This window comes from Symphodus melops (genome assembly GCF_947650265.1).
Source record: "Symphodus melops genome assembly, chromosome: 11".
Classification (NCBI taxonomy): domain Eukaryota; kingdom Metazoa; phylum Chordata; class Actinopteri; order Labriformes; family Labridae; genus Symphodus; species Symphodus melops.
The window spans coordinates 18,089,284-18,105,943 of NC_136701.1; the positions used below are offsets into that span (position 1 = coordinate 18,089,284).

The window sequence follows — 16,660 nt, forward strand, 5'->3', positions numbered from 1 at the left end:
GACTCATATCTATGAATAAAGCCAAACTCCATCAACTACAATCTCATAACAACACTGTGAAGCGCTGAGAGTGGTATCCAGACTTTGGTTATAGAAGCAGCCTGGATATTGTCTGGTATTTCCTGTCTTGCTGTAGGCAGATAAATATTTCAAGGTTTTGAGATGATAATTAATAGACAAAAATATGTTTGTTTTTTTAAAGCTTGAAGTAAACTTTAAACAACCTCTTCTCCAGGGTTTAAGGGTTTCAATATTTGTTGATGGTCTGGGAAAACGTGTAAGTCTGTATTGATTCAAGGAGCCGTTTCATGATGCTGTGGTTGTTTGACGGTGTCATTTCTTCGTGGGGAGATGGTTTATTGATTCAGTCAGTCCATATTACTGTCAGCTGCTTCATACACCCAGGGAGTAACACTGTGTGTGTGTGTGTGTGTGTGTGTGTGTGTGTGTGTGTGTGTGTGTGTGTGTGTGTCACAGTCACAATTATTCACTACCCACCTGCCGTGACAAACAGGCTACTTGTTGGGACAAAAAGATGCAAACATCATTACTGTGTGGAAACGTTTCACATAGTTTGTTTTCATCTCTGCAACAGTTTCAGTTTAAGGAGAATGAATGAATGGAGACTCCTCCTCTGACTATGATGGGACAAGTCTAAATGGAACTTTGTCAAAGATCTCTGTGTGTGTGTGTTTTTTTTTAATCTAGATCACCCACCTACCTTCACTGTGATGATGGTGTTGTTTATTTGTGGACCAAACACAGTAGTTGTGGTCTGTTTAAATGTGCACAAAAGCCCTCTGTGGCAGTGTGAAAGAGGCTTTCTACCTACCATGCACCCACAAACAAACAGAGGATTAGAGATGTAAAGGGATCTTTTCACATGTGTCATGCAAAACTGAAAGGTGGCTGTCTTTAAAAAAAAAAAAAAAAGTTTGTTCTTAGATTTTGCTTGCACTTCAAAACTTTCAGCAGCAGCAACATGGAGAGCAGTATGAGCGGCTGAAGAGCTATTTAAAGCAATGACAAGCCAGCTGTGTTTCAACAGCTTCATGTAGGGAGGAGGAGGAGGAGGGGTGAGAAAGCAACAGTGATTCCATGTAAAAAAAAAAGCCTCCTTAAAAGCTAAAGTTAAAACAAACTGTCTCCTGGGATTAGACAAGAGCAGATCATTTTGATCATGTTGCTGTCTGCTCTGTAGTTCGTAACTTACATGGAAAATTGCTTGCATTTGCTTGTTGTTTTATTCTATGTATTTTTTTTTGTTTGCCTGTTGTGTTTTTGTTTTGTTTGTTTTTTTTATTGTTGATATTCTTCTCTTTCCTTCTATTTTCATTGTTTTATCTTTGTAAAAGCCCCCTGTGAACAAGTTTTACAAATCAGCACATACTGCTAAAACATTCAAATCAATGCATCTGGTCTGTCCAATCTACTTGTTATAAACTTAAATTATATTATATTATGGGATGTTGTTATTGTTGTTGTTGTTGTTGTGTGTTTGTATACCCAGAAAGCATTGCATTAAAAGTTTCAACGTAACCCGTTGCGTTGCACATGACTAGATTAGCATACAGCTAATAGTGTATGTAAATTAAGAAGGATTTTAGCAAATTAAGTCAGAGATATTAGAGCACAAGTTTAAGCATGTACTGTTTTTACTAATAACCGTGTGACTATGGGAAAGCCAAGTCAAAAAGTTAAAACTGTCCACTTTTTTTTCCTTTTTTAATGTCATTTACGCTTCATTGACAGTGTAGTGTAGTTTCCCCATGGCAGTTTGATTTAGGCTAACATTAGCAAGAAGATGCTAATTAGAAAACGAGTGGTTTTGTTTACCTCTGCTGTCCGCAGGGAGGGCGGTTTCTTCAAAGCCAGTTTGAAAGAAGTTTCCATGGCTCCGGTCATTTTCATAACTTCGGCTCCAGATCCACTTTTAATCCACTTTTTAAAGCCACCTCTCTCCTTCTTTGCTCTTAGCCTCCAGAAAAACTCACATTCTCGCGTACCTTTCCCCCCGCAGAGCCGAGAGCATGGATGGGATTTACCCTTAAAAACGGGACCGCCGATTACAAGTCCCCTTCTCCTTCTCCAAGGGAGAAACCTAAAACTTAACCTTCACTACTACACATCCGAACAGGGAAAAAGAAACTCTACTAAAGTGTGACAGCAAAGTGAAATACACGGTCCAGGCTGTCTTCAAGTCTGTACATCTTTTCGTAGAGAAAATATTATCCAGCAGCACGGTAGCTCCGTCAGATCCAGGAGTTCAGATTTAGATCCCTCCTCTTCCAGATCTGAGAGCCGAGAGTTGACGACATCTGTCTGCCCGGAGAGCATGCTGCTTTCAAATGCAGTCGGAATTAAGGGGAGTCAAGGATCACCAGGCGGTGTGCACCGCTCCCCTTGTGTATCGTTGAATTGAGTTAAACCATTAGAGTGGAAATAAAAATATTTCATGATCAAACAACATTATGCGAAATGGTGTGGTGTTATACCATATAATGTTAATGATGTGTAAGTCTGGTTTTGAGGGAATCACTATTCAATCAATGGCAATTTTATCTAACCATTGTGTAATAGATAATACATTTTGAGAAACTAAAACACCCTCCAGTCCCCCCAGACATCACAATTTTCTACTTTTTTAATTTAACTTTTCTTTCTTCCCAATCCATTTGATCATTCTTATTATATTATTTTGTTTAATGTTGTAGTGCAGTGATACATCACTAAAGTTTGTTTTAAACATTTTATGTCAGTGGACAAAACAAGAATCATCGAGCATTTTCTACTAAGACAATACAGTCGTACAACCTCTGTTTTGCGACGTATACGATATATTTTTTGGCAATCCAAAGTTAGGATGGTTAGGACAGATGACGCAAAAAAAAAAATCCGTTTTCGAAACAGAAGCTGAATGTACGAGTTTATGAATGAGTCCCTGAACGCAGCACAGATCCTCCCTCTGACTTCTGACACTTGTGTGTTCAGTTTTACCAGTACTGAAGACTGCTGTTTAAAAAGCGCTTTAATTAGATTACTGATGTGCATTTATCAGCTGCAGCCCACTCAGGATATCGACGTCTCTTGGTTTTGTAGAAATTAACATTTTTTAAGTCCTAATTTTCAGTGAGGCTAAACTTTGCAAACTCGGAACCGCAATTTTAAAAACACTATAAAGTTTAATCCATACAACGAAAGGCTCAACGTGTTTATTCTCGTTTTGTTTGTCCGCTTCCTAAATTAGCCTTTAACGTGAAGAGAGATGGAATAAAGTGATGTTTTCACATACAGAAGACACATTAGATATTTCGCTTTCAGTCGCGCGGACACGCCTTCCTTCCTTTATTGCATAACTGCGGTGTGTGCTCGTTTTCTTTTACTTTACATGCCGTGAGCAAAGTGGGGGTGGGGTTAAAGTAGCCAGTTTCAGGATTGTTAATTCAAAGGTGGATGAAATCTGTGATCCAGATGTTAAACAGAGGGAGTCGAATCATAATCAATCTAAACAACAGTGGGGTTTCCTTGTTTGTAGTCACTTTCTAGTCTGTATGAAGCATGAGGCCATGCTTTAGCAGAGGAAGAAGCCTGAAAACTAACTTCACTGTTTGTCAATGTTCACTTCAAATGTGTCAAACGTGTTCTTTATTTGATGACGCATAAGCAGATCTGAGAGGTTATAAAAATCTTGAATTGGAGATAGAAAGAGGATTTACAGGATGCTTATTTCTAACATTACTTATCATGTTTTTTAAATGCAATTTCTTCTCATTAGCTGCAAAATCAGAATATGATCATATTCCATATTAACTACAATACTGACTCTATGTTATACATATTGTCAGGGAAGACGTTCTCATTTTTCGCTCATGTTCCCGTCAGCCAAGCTTGGGTCTGAATTGTTGCTCTTGGATCCTTTTTTTCTGTCTGAAAAAATATTTTAGATTATCATGTCTGATATTTAAGTGTCCAGGATGTCCCCCCCAAATGTCCCTTTGATTCTGTGAAAGAAAACGTTCCCAAAGAGACGTAAGAAACCTTTACCTCTGTATCTTTATTGCACAACATTCCCATAAAATTGGGAAAAAAAATAATTGGAGGAGACAATTCTTAAAAGACATTCTGTACAAATACATGGAAATAAACTTCAGTATGTACAGTTTAACATGAACCGTTACACATACCATGGGCAACTAAATAATTTATGTATATACAAAGACAGAAAAGCAGATAAAAATGTATACCTTTAAAACATAATGGCTGGGTTATACAAAATGTAGGCTGATACAGCGGAGCATCTTCATACAATAACAAGCATGAATATATATTTCAATTTTACCAGCAAAATGAGCTCTCCACAAGCCTGTGATGCATTCGTGCCACATTTACCATTAAGACTTGGGTCATATACAGGGTGCGGTTTGAGTTTTCAAAAGGAAAAAAGAAAATATCTTAGTCTGATTCTGCAGCTTGTATTCTCTAGGAATATAAGTGATTCACAGCATACATACTGTTAACATGCTGTACCACCAGCCAATCAACAAGCTGCGTTCCAAACAATGTGAGAGTCCTGAGACGCATTACAATCTTTAAAGAATTCAACAACTTCTACCGATGCATTGGCAGATTGAATGAAGCCGAATATCTCCTCACCTTAGGCACCGACAGCGAGTTTAACTGAAGGCAACACTTTCTGTCCATTCTGAGCTACTGTAGACACACGCTGGATGATGTCATGATATAAAGTCTCACCGTGAGCTCGATCAAAATCACAAGAATTCTTATTCTCAGGTGATGAAGCAATAATGGTGAATTTTACTAAATCCAACATGCTGGTCCTCCAAGTTTGAATCTGAGGAAGTTACTTTCAAGAATCCACTTCGAGGAGTTCTTTATTGAACTGGAATAAAAGACACATCAAAGGAAATCAATGTGGTTAAAGGTTGTGACTGGGCTACAGTACAATCATGGTGTACTGTGTGTGCACCATCTATGCTTTTTGTTGCGTTTATTATAAATATTGAAGTCATTCATCCTGGAATTTAATTCATCCTATTGTACCTGCAATCAAACAAATGGGATACAGATTATCTTTCAAGGCTTTCAACTGATGACCACAGAAAGCACCAACAAAAAAAAGAAAAGAAAAAAAAAGTCCCACTTGTCCTGCAGGTTTAAATTTACATGGAGGAAAAATTTGAGAGAACCTGTTAGCGAATCACACCATGGCCATTATGTGTTTGAAAAAGAACTGAACATCATTTGTTAGTCAATATTACAGGAAATTAAAAGTCATGTGTTTTTGTGTATAGACGTAGTAGAAATGTGTTTGAAAATAGAGTTAACTGATACATATTTGAAGCCACTTTGAGGCTCTCTGTGCAGCACACGTCAAAGCCGTAAACATTGTAAAAAGGTGGAAGCTATAAAAGTGAGAAAATACTCAGCATTTCGGTTTTAAAATAGACGTAGATAATGCATTTTTAAACTTTTCGACGGTAGAAAGTGAATCCCCGCCTCCGTAGTCACAATCTGCAGCAGTTTTTTTTTTTCCTTTCATTATTCGTGTGAAATGATTATGAGAAGGAATTTAACAGCTTCCCCTATTTTTCTAAGAACACAGCATAGAGTCTGCACACAGCGGAACCTTTCCTCTGATTAAAATAGATGTAAAAAATTTACCTCAGGGTTTTCTATGGAGCTGCTGTAAATGTAAGTCATCTACCGCCCATAATGGAGATCTGAGGTAGTGCTGTACCTATGATAAGAATGTCAAAAGCACTTTTAAGCTATTTTTGAAGAAAGAAAAAAAAGTTTGTGGAACCAAAATCACAGCGTGTGAAAAGAAAATAAGTGTTCAAATGTAGGCGTGTGCTGCCATTGGACAAAAACTAGCACATCAAAGTAAATGAGATATCCGAGTGACATTTTAGCTTGTAAACAAATGCATAAAAATAAATGAAACCTATAAGTGACATGAGACTGAAAATGATATTAATGATATTTGTCTAAAAGAAATGCTTCAAAAGTCCATCAGTTTCCATTGTTTGACTGTGTTGAAGATTGTACGGAAAGAGCGAAGAAACAAAATCCATTTTATTATAATGTAGATATTTCTTTTTACTGGATCAATATGGAAAAAAGTCTTTGGCTTTTGTGTCCAAAAATAAAAGTTGTAAAAGAAACATTCAGACAGGAGAGGGTCATTTCCGGGATACAGCACAGAGCATCCCTCCATCTGTGGGACTGTGGTCTCTAGTTCCCCCTAGTGGTGCAGTAGCAGCATTGCACCACATTCAGCAGCTGTGTCATTGAGGGAAGGTGTCGGCTGTGGTCCGTGTGCACTGTACACTCAGCTTCAGAGCACAGATCCTATTGAGCCCAGGAAAGAAGGTCAGACAACCATGTTGAGGGTCACCTTTCAAACAGGTGGGCCGGAGTGACACTTCCCGGGTCTCACTCGCTGCTCAGGACATCAATGGCATTTCAGTCTCATAACAGAATCTGGGCCACATAGGGGGAGTGCGTACTGGCCACCGCGGCTAACAGGGGAAGGTCGCTGGACTCAATTCTGCAAAGACAGCAAAAGAAAGATCACAATATGGTACGATCTACAGTCCACGTGACTATTGGTATTAGATTATTGGTGTGTGTGTGTGTGTGTGTGTATATATATATATATATATATATATATATATATACACACATATATATACATATTATCAAACATATCTGCTGATATTCCAAAAATCCCACATCGGTGGAGCCTTAATTTCCATTTATATGTTCAAATGTACTTTGATCATCTCCAGAACAGCTACACACAGCTCACCTGAGATCTTTGGCAAGGGATTCATAACTGGAACCAATGCATTACTCAATGTGCATCATTACTGTCACTTGTTGATCATTAGCAGGACAATTGATTATTTCACTCACACTGTGTGCTTGAGTGCAGGCAATAAGACCCCAAAAAGAACACATAGATGTCAGACCTCTCTCTCTACAGAGCTGTACGGTTGAGAAGCAAATTCATTATTTTAGCGGCTGTCATCATAACAAAGGTTAAACACTCACCCTAAGACCATTCCCAGTTCTTTGACATGGACTCTTGTCTGGCCCTTCAAATACTCAGCGAGCATCTTGCTCTTGAAGTAGATTTCCTGCAGGCGGTCCTCAAGGTGCATTATACACTGAGGAAAGGAGAGAGGCAGAGACACGGCTGGTCACGCACAAGAAAAAGGAATTACAGACCAGAATGAAAATATCATCTTGACTAAAAAAAAATAAAATTAAAAAAAAAGCTGTAATAACTGAGAGACTGAGAATTGGGACATACAAAGTTGGGCGAGAGGTTGAGCTTGTAAAGCTGGTGAGTGGACTGTAACAAGCTGGAAACTAGGCTGGACACCAGGACCTCCTTCCCCAGCTTGTTGACGTCAGTGGCTCGTCTCTGACTGCTGGCCACCTGCACCGTCCACTTGTCTGTGTCTGCTATAATGCAGACGGCCTCCGCTATGGGCTCATCCAATACTGGATGCTAGGAAGGACAAGAAGGAGCATTATGTAAGAATATTGATAAATCACTGAAGAGCACTTGAAGTGTTCTGGTTAAGTGAAATAAAAACCAAAAAACAGCTAAAAGTCTGATCTCACTCTACATCTAAACACAGCTAGTTCTTAACGACCATATTTTGTTGCATCAGTGTGAATGTATTGCCCTCTTTAAGGCAGGGTCCAAACTCATGAGTCCTTACCTGTACAGCATGAGTTAATTCAGCCATGAGACTCTGCCGTAGCTTCTCGTCACTGGGCATTCCGTGCAGTACAAAGTCCGGCACGTACGTGGGACAATAGCCTCCAAACAGAGAGCGACCAAAATTGGCAATGCTCGGTTTCGAGAAGTTCTCCACCAACTTTGACCTATAAATAAAATATCTGACATGATTTGCTTTGTCCTCAAACTATGAGTAATACAGAAGTTATTTAAATTCATTATTTCAACTAAATGATTTTATGGGAAGATGGTTCATAGTTTGTAAACAAGAAGAATTATTTACAGAGAAGTGTGTCTGAATATGGAATGAAAATGCGTTTGCTCTACTCACCCAGGGAATGGCACCAGCACTTCCTCCTGCCAGTCCTCTGTCTCCTCGCTCTCACTGTCCCCCAGCGCGCTGTCTGAGCTCTCATTGCGTGGGATTTCCCAGTCACTGAGAGGCACCGCTTTCCGTTTTTGGTCCTCTTTGCTGCTGCTTTCATCCTGGGGGACGGGGACAGACAGCAGAAGACCGTTGTCCTGCTCAGCAGAACAGCCCCTGCAGCTGCAGGTGTCAGAAGAGTCTGTGGACCCACATCTGCACCTTCTCTGGACATCCAACGTTGTGTCCCCCCTCCTGCTGGACCCTACCAGTCCACTACCTGAATCCAAACAGAGACCCAAACTCTGAACCCTTAGTGGCCCCTGGAGACTTTGAGCCCCTGAGTCACTGGACTGTGGGACCCCCGAGGGGTCCAGCAAGTCTTTGCGTAGGCTGTCTGTGGTGCTGGCTTCCTGATTTTTGGCCACGTCGTCTATAGTCCTCGTCTCCACGGGGTTTTCGAGACTAAAATACTCGTCAAAATCATCCACACAGTTGGGGCTCCACTGAGGCATCTTGCTGGAAACCCGCTGCAGGGGTGGAGCCCCCTTGGTCTGTTTGCTTTGGTCCTCTGATGCACCGCTGTTGCTGGTCTTGAAATCTCCTCCTCTGTGCTTCGAAAAGTGCGTTTGTTGCTGATGCAGGAGCAGCTGCTGGTGGAGCGGTTGTTTGTCCTTTAAGTGTTTCTTGTGCTTTTTGAACTCTTCGTCCACCTTCCTTCGGCGGCTCTCTGTGTCCGACTCGGGAGACATGGAGTCTCCGATGAGGAAGGTGACTTTAGTTGCGGGCTCTTCCTCCTCTGTTAGAGTCAAAGCCATGGGCCCAGCGATTGGTACTGGCACTGTCGCAGACGGGCTCTTGTCCGGGGGTTTCTTCTCTAAAGCGATCCCTACCGGACGAGGAGCCTGGAGCTGGTTGCCTGCATCCATCCCTGCCTCTGCTCCCAAGTTTATATAGTTTGTGTTGACAGATGTTGGCGAAGGACTTGATGGAATAATTGTGGGTATGGGTGGGACAATGAGCTTGAGGTCGCCCTTGTTCTCTGTATCCAGCACAGAAACCTGCTCCCTGGGGGAAGCTGAGCCAACACGCAGCACCGTCTCCAGTCGGGTTTCCGTCGCCAGCGGACTGCTGCACTCTCTGCGCAGCTCCCCGGGTTCTGTAGTCCTGATATCAGGGTTGTTATCCTGTCCCGACTGGAGCACGCTACTTCTAGACCCTTGACTCTCACTGCTGTCCTCCTCGTCTTCCTCATCCTCCTCATCTTCTTCCTTGGGCGTGTCCCCGGCGCCCTGCTCCAACTCCGTGTCCGTGTACGTGCTGCTCTGGAGGCTGTTGTCTGAAGGGTAGCTGCTGTCCTCTGCTTCAGTCTGCTGGTCGCTTGCCCCCTCAGATAAGTAGTCCCCGCCGGGTTTATGGACGGTCACCAGGACGTAGTCCGACTCCTCCACCTCTCCTTTTCTCAAGGAGGTGGTGATGAGGGAGCCGGGCATGACGATAGCCTCGTCCTCAGCGCTGTCCAGCATGTGGGTCTCCAGCAGCTCCGAGCAACGGATGAAGTAAGTCAGGACATAGAGGAGTCTCTGGACCAGCTCCTGTCTGCGACCCACAACCACCGTCCTTGATAGTCGCACCGGTGACCCAATGGACCCGTACAGGTCCCCTACACAAAGTGAAGATAGGAACATTAGCATTACTGAGCCACTGTGTTATAAGATGATTTCAACAAGAACACTTGTGATTTAACAGAACTTGTATGCTTAGTCTCGGATTGTTCCTAATCAAGTTTAAGTAGGTTGGATATGAAGCTGCCTTAGAAGTAAAGTGTTCTCACAAAGGTCCAGAGTAGGTTCATCTCCGATTAAGGATTTAAATAGTCGAACCTGATTCGTCACACTTGTTTTGTTTTTCTGATCCATATTCTCTCATTAGAGACTTTGTTGAAAGGAAGTGCCGCCCCCTGATCTGACAGCCAATTACACACAACTCTGCAGATGACTGACATCTCTTTTAGCAAATGAAATTCTCCAAACATGGACGCGCTGCTTCTATCAATACCTCGGGTTGATTTATTTACGCACACACTAAAAAGGTTTAAAGTGCGAGTGATTTTCAGACCTGCATTAAAAGTATGAACGAGGTGATATTAATACCAAGACAGGATGTGAGCCTATTGATATTGCTTATGAACTATTTGCAAAACACAGACAAATGTATTCAAGCATTTAATTAGACATTAATCACCACCCATGCAGCTGAAATGGAATTATTCTTGTGCTCGACTGTGAGACAGGAAGTTGACTGACGCTCTAAATAAAAAAAAACAAAAAAAACCATGGCCTCGATGAATGGGGTCTCCCATAGTCCAGAGGGACGAATACGTTGTGCTAATTTCCAATAAATGGTTACATTGAGCAAAAGCAGTGTGCTAGTTGTACCTCCTCCACACCGGCTTCGTCTGATAGTTGAATGTACAAACGCCTCCCTTTATTATTTTCCTCTGGCAAGCTGTTCCTTTCGAATGCAGTTACCAATTATGAACACAAGGTGTCACCAGGAACTAACTTACTTTTCATGTCATTTGAGGACTCCACCTGCAGTAAAGGATATCTGTGCATTTAAAGGATATCGTCACATGCTATATGCGCCTACAAATCAGCCCCCATTTCAACAACTTACACATTAGAGAAACTGCACAAAAAAATGCACCCCTGGACTTCCAAATGACGCAACATGCTTTCCAGGAGGAAAACATTCACAACATCATCGGATAAACATTAACTCATTAAAAATGTTGATGTTTAAAAGGTGTTCAATTAAAATCCAATTTTCTCACAAGTATTGGCGCTGCAGGCTTCTAAACACGATTTAAACCTACAACGACTGAACAAACCCGCATACAGCTAAAAAAGATTCAAGACTTTTCATAGTCTCATCCTTACATGTGTTTGTGAAAAATTATGCTTTCATGCTTCAGCTGAAACAAAGACCAAACCTCCAGGTGCTTTATAAAAACAAAGTTACGTCAAAGTGTTTGTTTTTCTTAGCCTCACCTAGCTGGGCCCAGAGCGGGTTGTAGGGGTGCGTCTTTGCCAGCATGTCAACGCTCTTAGATGAGTGTTTCTCGAGGAAGATCTTGATTGGAGGCTGCCCATTGGGCATGACAGTGGGCACCCAGGCCAGATGATTGGTCAGGATGGCTGTCAATAAGGCAGGGAGGAATCTGAAAAAAAACACACACGAGTCGGTAAGCAGAGGTTTAAGAGAATACCCCAAAATGTATTTCCTATCTCGTTGATAACAAAGATGACTTTGCTTGTTAGTTTTCTTTTTGATTTGCTTGAGTCAGATCAGATGTTTGTCTTAACACAGAAACTTTAGATGTGCGTTTCTTGTCCAGTTTATTAAGTCAGTGACAATTGTTCTCAGCGCACACACACACACACACACACACACACACACACACACACACACGTACTGTGTGTAGATGAATGACACACACATTCCTTAAGCATGATTCAGTCCTCAGCCCTGGCCACAAGAGTCTACTTCCCATCCTGTCTCATGACTCAACGCGTCACGGCGCTCAAGTTCAATCACGTGCTGGAACACAGATGTGAGTGCAGCAGACGTCATAACGCTCGGTGGGAACAATGACGGAATGCCTTAAGAAAAGACGAGAGGTCAAGGGTCGCCTGTGAGACACAAAGCTCGAGTGAAAAGTCAACGTCGTGCGGTCGTCGCGCTGGTGGTTAGAAACGGACTGTTACCGAGAGGTGAATCAGATAAAGACACACCAATGGTTTCCTAGGTGACACTGCTGCTATTCATGGTCAAAACTGAGCCAGCATACAGGGACTGAGAGGACACGAGAAACAACGTTGGTGTATGGTTGTGAAATACACCAAACAGACAGCACCGTGATGACAATGACTGATGTGATGCACTTCTTTAACTGACTGTCTTGATTAAAAGTTTGTGCAATCGAACAAACTAAAAACATATTCTTTAAATAATTATTTCTCTGAAGAACTATGCTAACGAATGATGGTAAACTTAAGCAAAGTAGAAAACATCCATTTTTAGATCCTATAACAATCATTAGAGATAGGCTAATTTAGTTATCATTTCAGACATAATTCAGGACAGAGCATTTAGCACTGAATGCTTGTTGTGGCTTTTATATGTATTTGTATTGTTAACATATGGAAGACATCACATCTGTAGCATCAATCAGAGATCAAGATTTAAATAATACACGTCTTTCCCTTCTGCACTTTAACTTGATGTAAAAGTTCTGGTTCACTGTGTTGAATGCTACTTCAATTAACTACACTGAATAAGGGTGCAACGTTCAATAAAAGCCTATGCTACCAATTCAGAAATGTTCATTGTACATTATTAGCAGTGGCTTTGTAACGGTCACAATAAGCAATTAGAGACTGGCAGGGATCTTCTCCTTCACTGCTCCCTCTGAGGCAGACAAATAAATGCAGAGGGAGCAACAATCAGTGTGCGTCTGTGTGCGTCTGTGTGCGTGTGTGTGTGTGTGTGTGTGTGTGTGTGTGTGTGTGTTTCAGTCTAAGAAAAGGGGAAAAATAGTCCACACAATGTGTGAATGAGGGAGACTGAATAGATAGTTGAGGGAAGAGCTACATGAGTGAACAGCCTGGTTTCCTGAATATATAGGTGGACTGTGGTTCAAAAGAATCCCTCTGATGTTAAGTGTCTGGAGAATGCATTCTTGTGTGTGTTTGTTCACGGGTGTTTGTCATACAAAAACCCATATAAATACTTGTTCAGTTCAGTGACTGATGGCGGTGCAGCTGTGAGTGAACTCAACTGATTCTTGGAGGCCTGCTCCATCAGCAGAGAAAGCTCCCTCATGAATTGACCGCAGAGCTGGTTCTTCTCCGACGCTCCGGACATCATGGTCAACCAGACGGGCTCAGCCACGCGGGGCATGGTGTAGAGGTCGCAGATGGTCATTCTGGAGATTAGGTATGGCAAGGGGAGGATGAAAGACAGAGCGAGCATGGGGAGAGCGAATGAAAGGAAAAGTAGGGGAAGAGAGAGAAAAACAGACAGAGGGGGAACAGGCACGTTATTGTCTAGTGGGGTGAACAAAAGAGATCTCAGTTCACAGAGATTCACTGTCTGCTCTGAGGCCATGGAAGACCCTGCTTGTGTGAGTGTGTGTATGTGTGTGTGTGTGTGTGTTTGTTTGTCACAGTCTGCAAAACTTGTGCACACTCTCACACAACACTTGTTTCTTGCTCTTTACAGTGTGCGGGTGTGCTCGTGTGTACGTCCATCTGTATGTGGCTCAGTTGAGGCATTTGTCCATTGAGAAGGACTGGAGTTTCCATAGAGCGTGGGGCCTGCTGGTGAGCATGTCTCGGCTGTGGGCCAAGCTTTGACACAGGGGCAGAGGGGGAATCTCTGCAGCCTGAGGAATGTGAGGAATCAGGCTTTTGTAAAAGATGGGCTGCAGCTGCTTGAGCATGGAGTTACATATTCACAAAACATGTTTTTTTTTTTTTTTTTATAGATGAGGTATTTCTGACTGTTGCATCTGCTAGCAAACACATACTGCAGCAATATACCATTTGCATTCTTCAATGTACACAGCTACGACAACAGCACCGCTATAAGTGCACTGTCATAAACACATTCAGCGACTACGCTCCAGATGATTTAGAACTTTGCAGGTCAAACTGTTAAAGAGTAAAAGCACTCGTTTAGTTCTTCAAGTCTGATTTAGTCTTAGTTCTCTGCAGGCCTCTTCTGCAGTAAACTCATTTTTTTATTGGCTGATAATGAACCCAGAGACAGAGAGGACGGCATGCATGATAAGAAGAACATGCGTCACACAGTAAAAAGTGACTTCACAGTAGAACTTCAGCATTCCAGAAAACACCATATTTTCTCATCATTATTTTTGCAAATGAAAAGGGGAAGCTTATTTTTAGTATTAGTTTAAAGTTACCAACAGAATGTAACTAAAAGGATTAATACATTTAAGTCAACTGCAAGTGTGTGTTTTCTGGACTTACACAATGATTGGTGTTTGCACACTATTGGTTAGTATCAACATGATGACAGTGAGGAAGAATGTAATGTGATGTTCGTCCTTAAAATAATTTTTCTGAAGAAACAGGCTAAAAGCCCTGAATTTAATGTTTACTTTCTTTAAAAAGCAACGCTGGGACTGCTTTGTGTTTCTCTTTAGCAGGTGAATCATTCAGAGAGATACTTTAAGAAGGGAACCTGTCCATGAGAGATTCATAAATTACCCCGACAAGACTTCTGCCATGAGTGATGCAGCATCACAAAAATCGGAGTTTGACTGATTGAATTCTTGACAGAAGTCGTTTGATCCCTGATGAATCATAAATGAACCAAACCCTGTGTGGTCACGGCGGAGTGAAGCAGAATTGACAAGGTGTCACTTTTAACCCAGCAGGCCGAAACATCTCCGCCTCTCTTTACATGTAACTGTCAGCATGGCAGCAGACACGATCCATCACTGGGACTGAAGCATCACATTAACCAATCATGATTCATTTAGTCCTATTTTACACACAGCTTGGACGTATCAGTGGCCTTTGAAAGCTCAGTTGACCCACTCTGTCCTGTGTGTACGTTCACTTTCTAAAGGCTGAGCCAGCGCTTGATGAGCACAAGCGCTAGTCTCATCCTCTCCACAGCAGCTGTTCAGGTGAACTTTAAGGAGTGCGCTTGTGATTTAAAATTAAACCGACATGTCTGGCAGAAGATGGAGATATAAATGACCTCACTATGGAGGGCAGCAATTCAAACATTCCCGATCATCTCAAACACGTCTGAAGTTATTGTGCGATGTTCTTCCTGAGCCGTTTGAAGCAGCCTCGTTCTTATTAGGCAGCTAAACCGTGGTTCCAAACGCAACAAAAAAACTGATGTTCTGTCTCCTTTTTTGTATGTAGTTTATGCAACTTGATGCTATAATGAGCTCCATTATGTTGAAAGGAACCGTCAGGCTGTAGAGTCGTATCCATGTTTGGATTCTTTTGGTGTATTTAGTGAAAACGTTGATCCAAAATGCTTCACAGAACATGAGTTCACTTTTTATGTTTGTGTAATATATTGGAAACTCAAGTCTCAACTCTGATACATGAAGTGTCCTCTCTATTGACGCCACACACACACACACACACACACACACACAACCCCATTACAGGCTGGTGTCACTTTTATGTTCACATGCCTCTGCACGGCTTCTCTTTGCCAGCATGCGTGGTTGAATGTGCACGCACGCCTCCAACTACGTCAAAGCAGCATCAAGCGAAGGCATTTCTTCCAGTTTGCTTGTGTGATGTTCCATGAAGTCAAACCTCCTTAATGGCAAAGGTGGCTCTGCTTATATTTAGCAGCTGTCTGAAGGTGAGATTTTACAGATATTTGGTTTGTCGGGAGAAATAGCATTCCTCTTAATGGCACTCGCATTTCTTTTTTTTTTTTTTTACTAGTCCGGTGCCCATGGCCAGTGTCAGAGGCAGATAGGGTTGCCACTCAGGAGGCTTGGGTTGCTGTGGCCACCCGCCAGCAGGCATATGACTGCGGCATGCAGGGAACCCAGACAGGGAATTGCCAGCCTGTTTGTGAGTGACAAGTGAAAGCTGGGTATGGCATTTCATTAGCATCAGAACCAGAACCCATGAAAACAAGGTGTGTGCCTATGATACCAGCACACAGAACAGTAAATCCAGGACCTGAGAAGCATCCTCACAAGGAAACATAATAACCCTGCATGCAGACATTTTACCCTGCAAACAAGGAGCTGGGATGAGAGCAAACTTGACCCTACCTACAACCCAGCAAATCGTCATGCTTTCTGTAATGAGCTGCCAAGTAACAAGGAGTTTCCCTTTAGTTAACTTCAACACAACCAAAGCTGTTGAGTAAGGACTCCCAGCATGCAATGCAACATCTGTGGTTTGCTTAAGACAGGTAGTGTACACTGTGTTCCTCCTTTCTTTTAACAAACATATTTTGACATACTTTTTTAAAGTTGCCCGTACTTAAGTGTCGTAACATAAGTAACACAGGATTAGTATGAGCACTCACTGGCCTACTTTTAAGAACACTGAGAGTGAGCTACAAGTTTATGTAATTTAAGTCCATGCGGCTTTACTGCAACTCTGTCAAATCCCACATTAAAAGTCAGTGCAGCAGCCACTTTTCCTCGACACAAAGCGGCCGTTTGCTGACTCGTCGTAACCTCGTTTCTCTTTCGTCCTCCTGTACACCCTGCTTACATTCCTTTACTGCCAGTTTATGCATTTCCCTCTCCGTGTGCAGTGCAGAATGACAGACGGACAGAATGAATAACACATTTTTTTAAACGACATGAAACCAACAGTGCTTGTGAAGTGCCGCCTCCCTTGCTTCACAACAGATGTTCTGCACCCAGGGAGAAGATTAATGTTTGCCCATGATACATAGAAACTGAAGGTCAGGGTGATCTCGGCTTCAGT

The 16,660-nt window shown here is 42.2% G+C and overlaps 2 protein-coding genes across 5 annotated transcripts in view; both read right to left on the minus strand.

The window, feature by feature from the left end:
- rapgef6 (Rap guanine nucleotide exchange factor (GEF) 6) overlaps positions 1 to 2,334 on the minus strand; it is a 134,705-nt gene extending 132,371 nt beyond the window's left edge. For both annotated transcript variants that reach the window (XM_079355397.1, XM_079355396.1), the window contains exon 1: positions 1,837 to 2,334. In XM_079355397.1, the coding sequence (XP_079211523.1) occupies positions 1,837 to 1,911 (75 nt within the window). In that variant the 5' untranslated portion in view covers positions 1,912 to 2,334. The remainder of the gene's footprint in view (positions 1 to 1,836) is intronic.
- A 1,703-nt stretch (positions 2,335 to 4,037) lies between these two features.
- Positions 4,038 to 16,660, minus strand: part of fnip1 (folliculin interacting protein 1) — a 36,564-nt gene continuing 23,941 nt past the window's right edge. For all 3 annotated transcript variants that reach the window (XM_079355401.1, XM_079355402.1, XM_079355403.1), the window contains 7 exons: positions 12,985 to 13,131; positions 11,195 to 11,364; positions 8,109 to 9,804; positions 7,758 to 7,923; positions 7,340 to 7,540; positions 7,078 to 7,193; positions 4,038 to 6,571 (listed from right to left, as the gene is read on the minus strand). In XM_079355401.1, the coding sequence (XP_079211527.1) occupies positions 6,493 to 6,571; positions 7,078 to 7,193; positions 7,340 to 7,540; positions 7,758 to 7,923; positions 8,109 to 9,804; positions 11,195 to 11,364; positions 12,985 to 13,131 (2,575 nt within the window). In that variant the 3' untranslated portion in view covers positions 4,038 to 6,492. The remainder of the gene's footprint in view (positions 6,572 to 7,077; positions 7,194 to 7,339; positions 7,541 to 7,757; positions 7,924 to 8,108; positions 9,805 to 11,194; positions 11,365 to 12,984; positions 13,132 to 16,660) is intronic.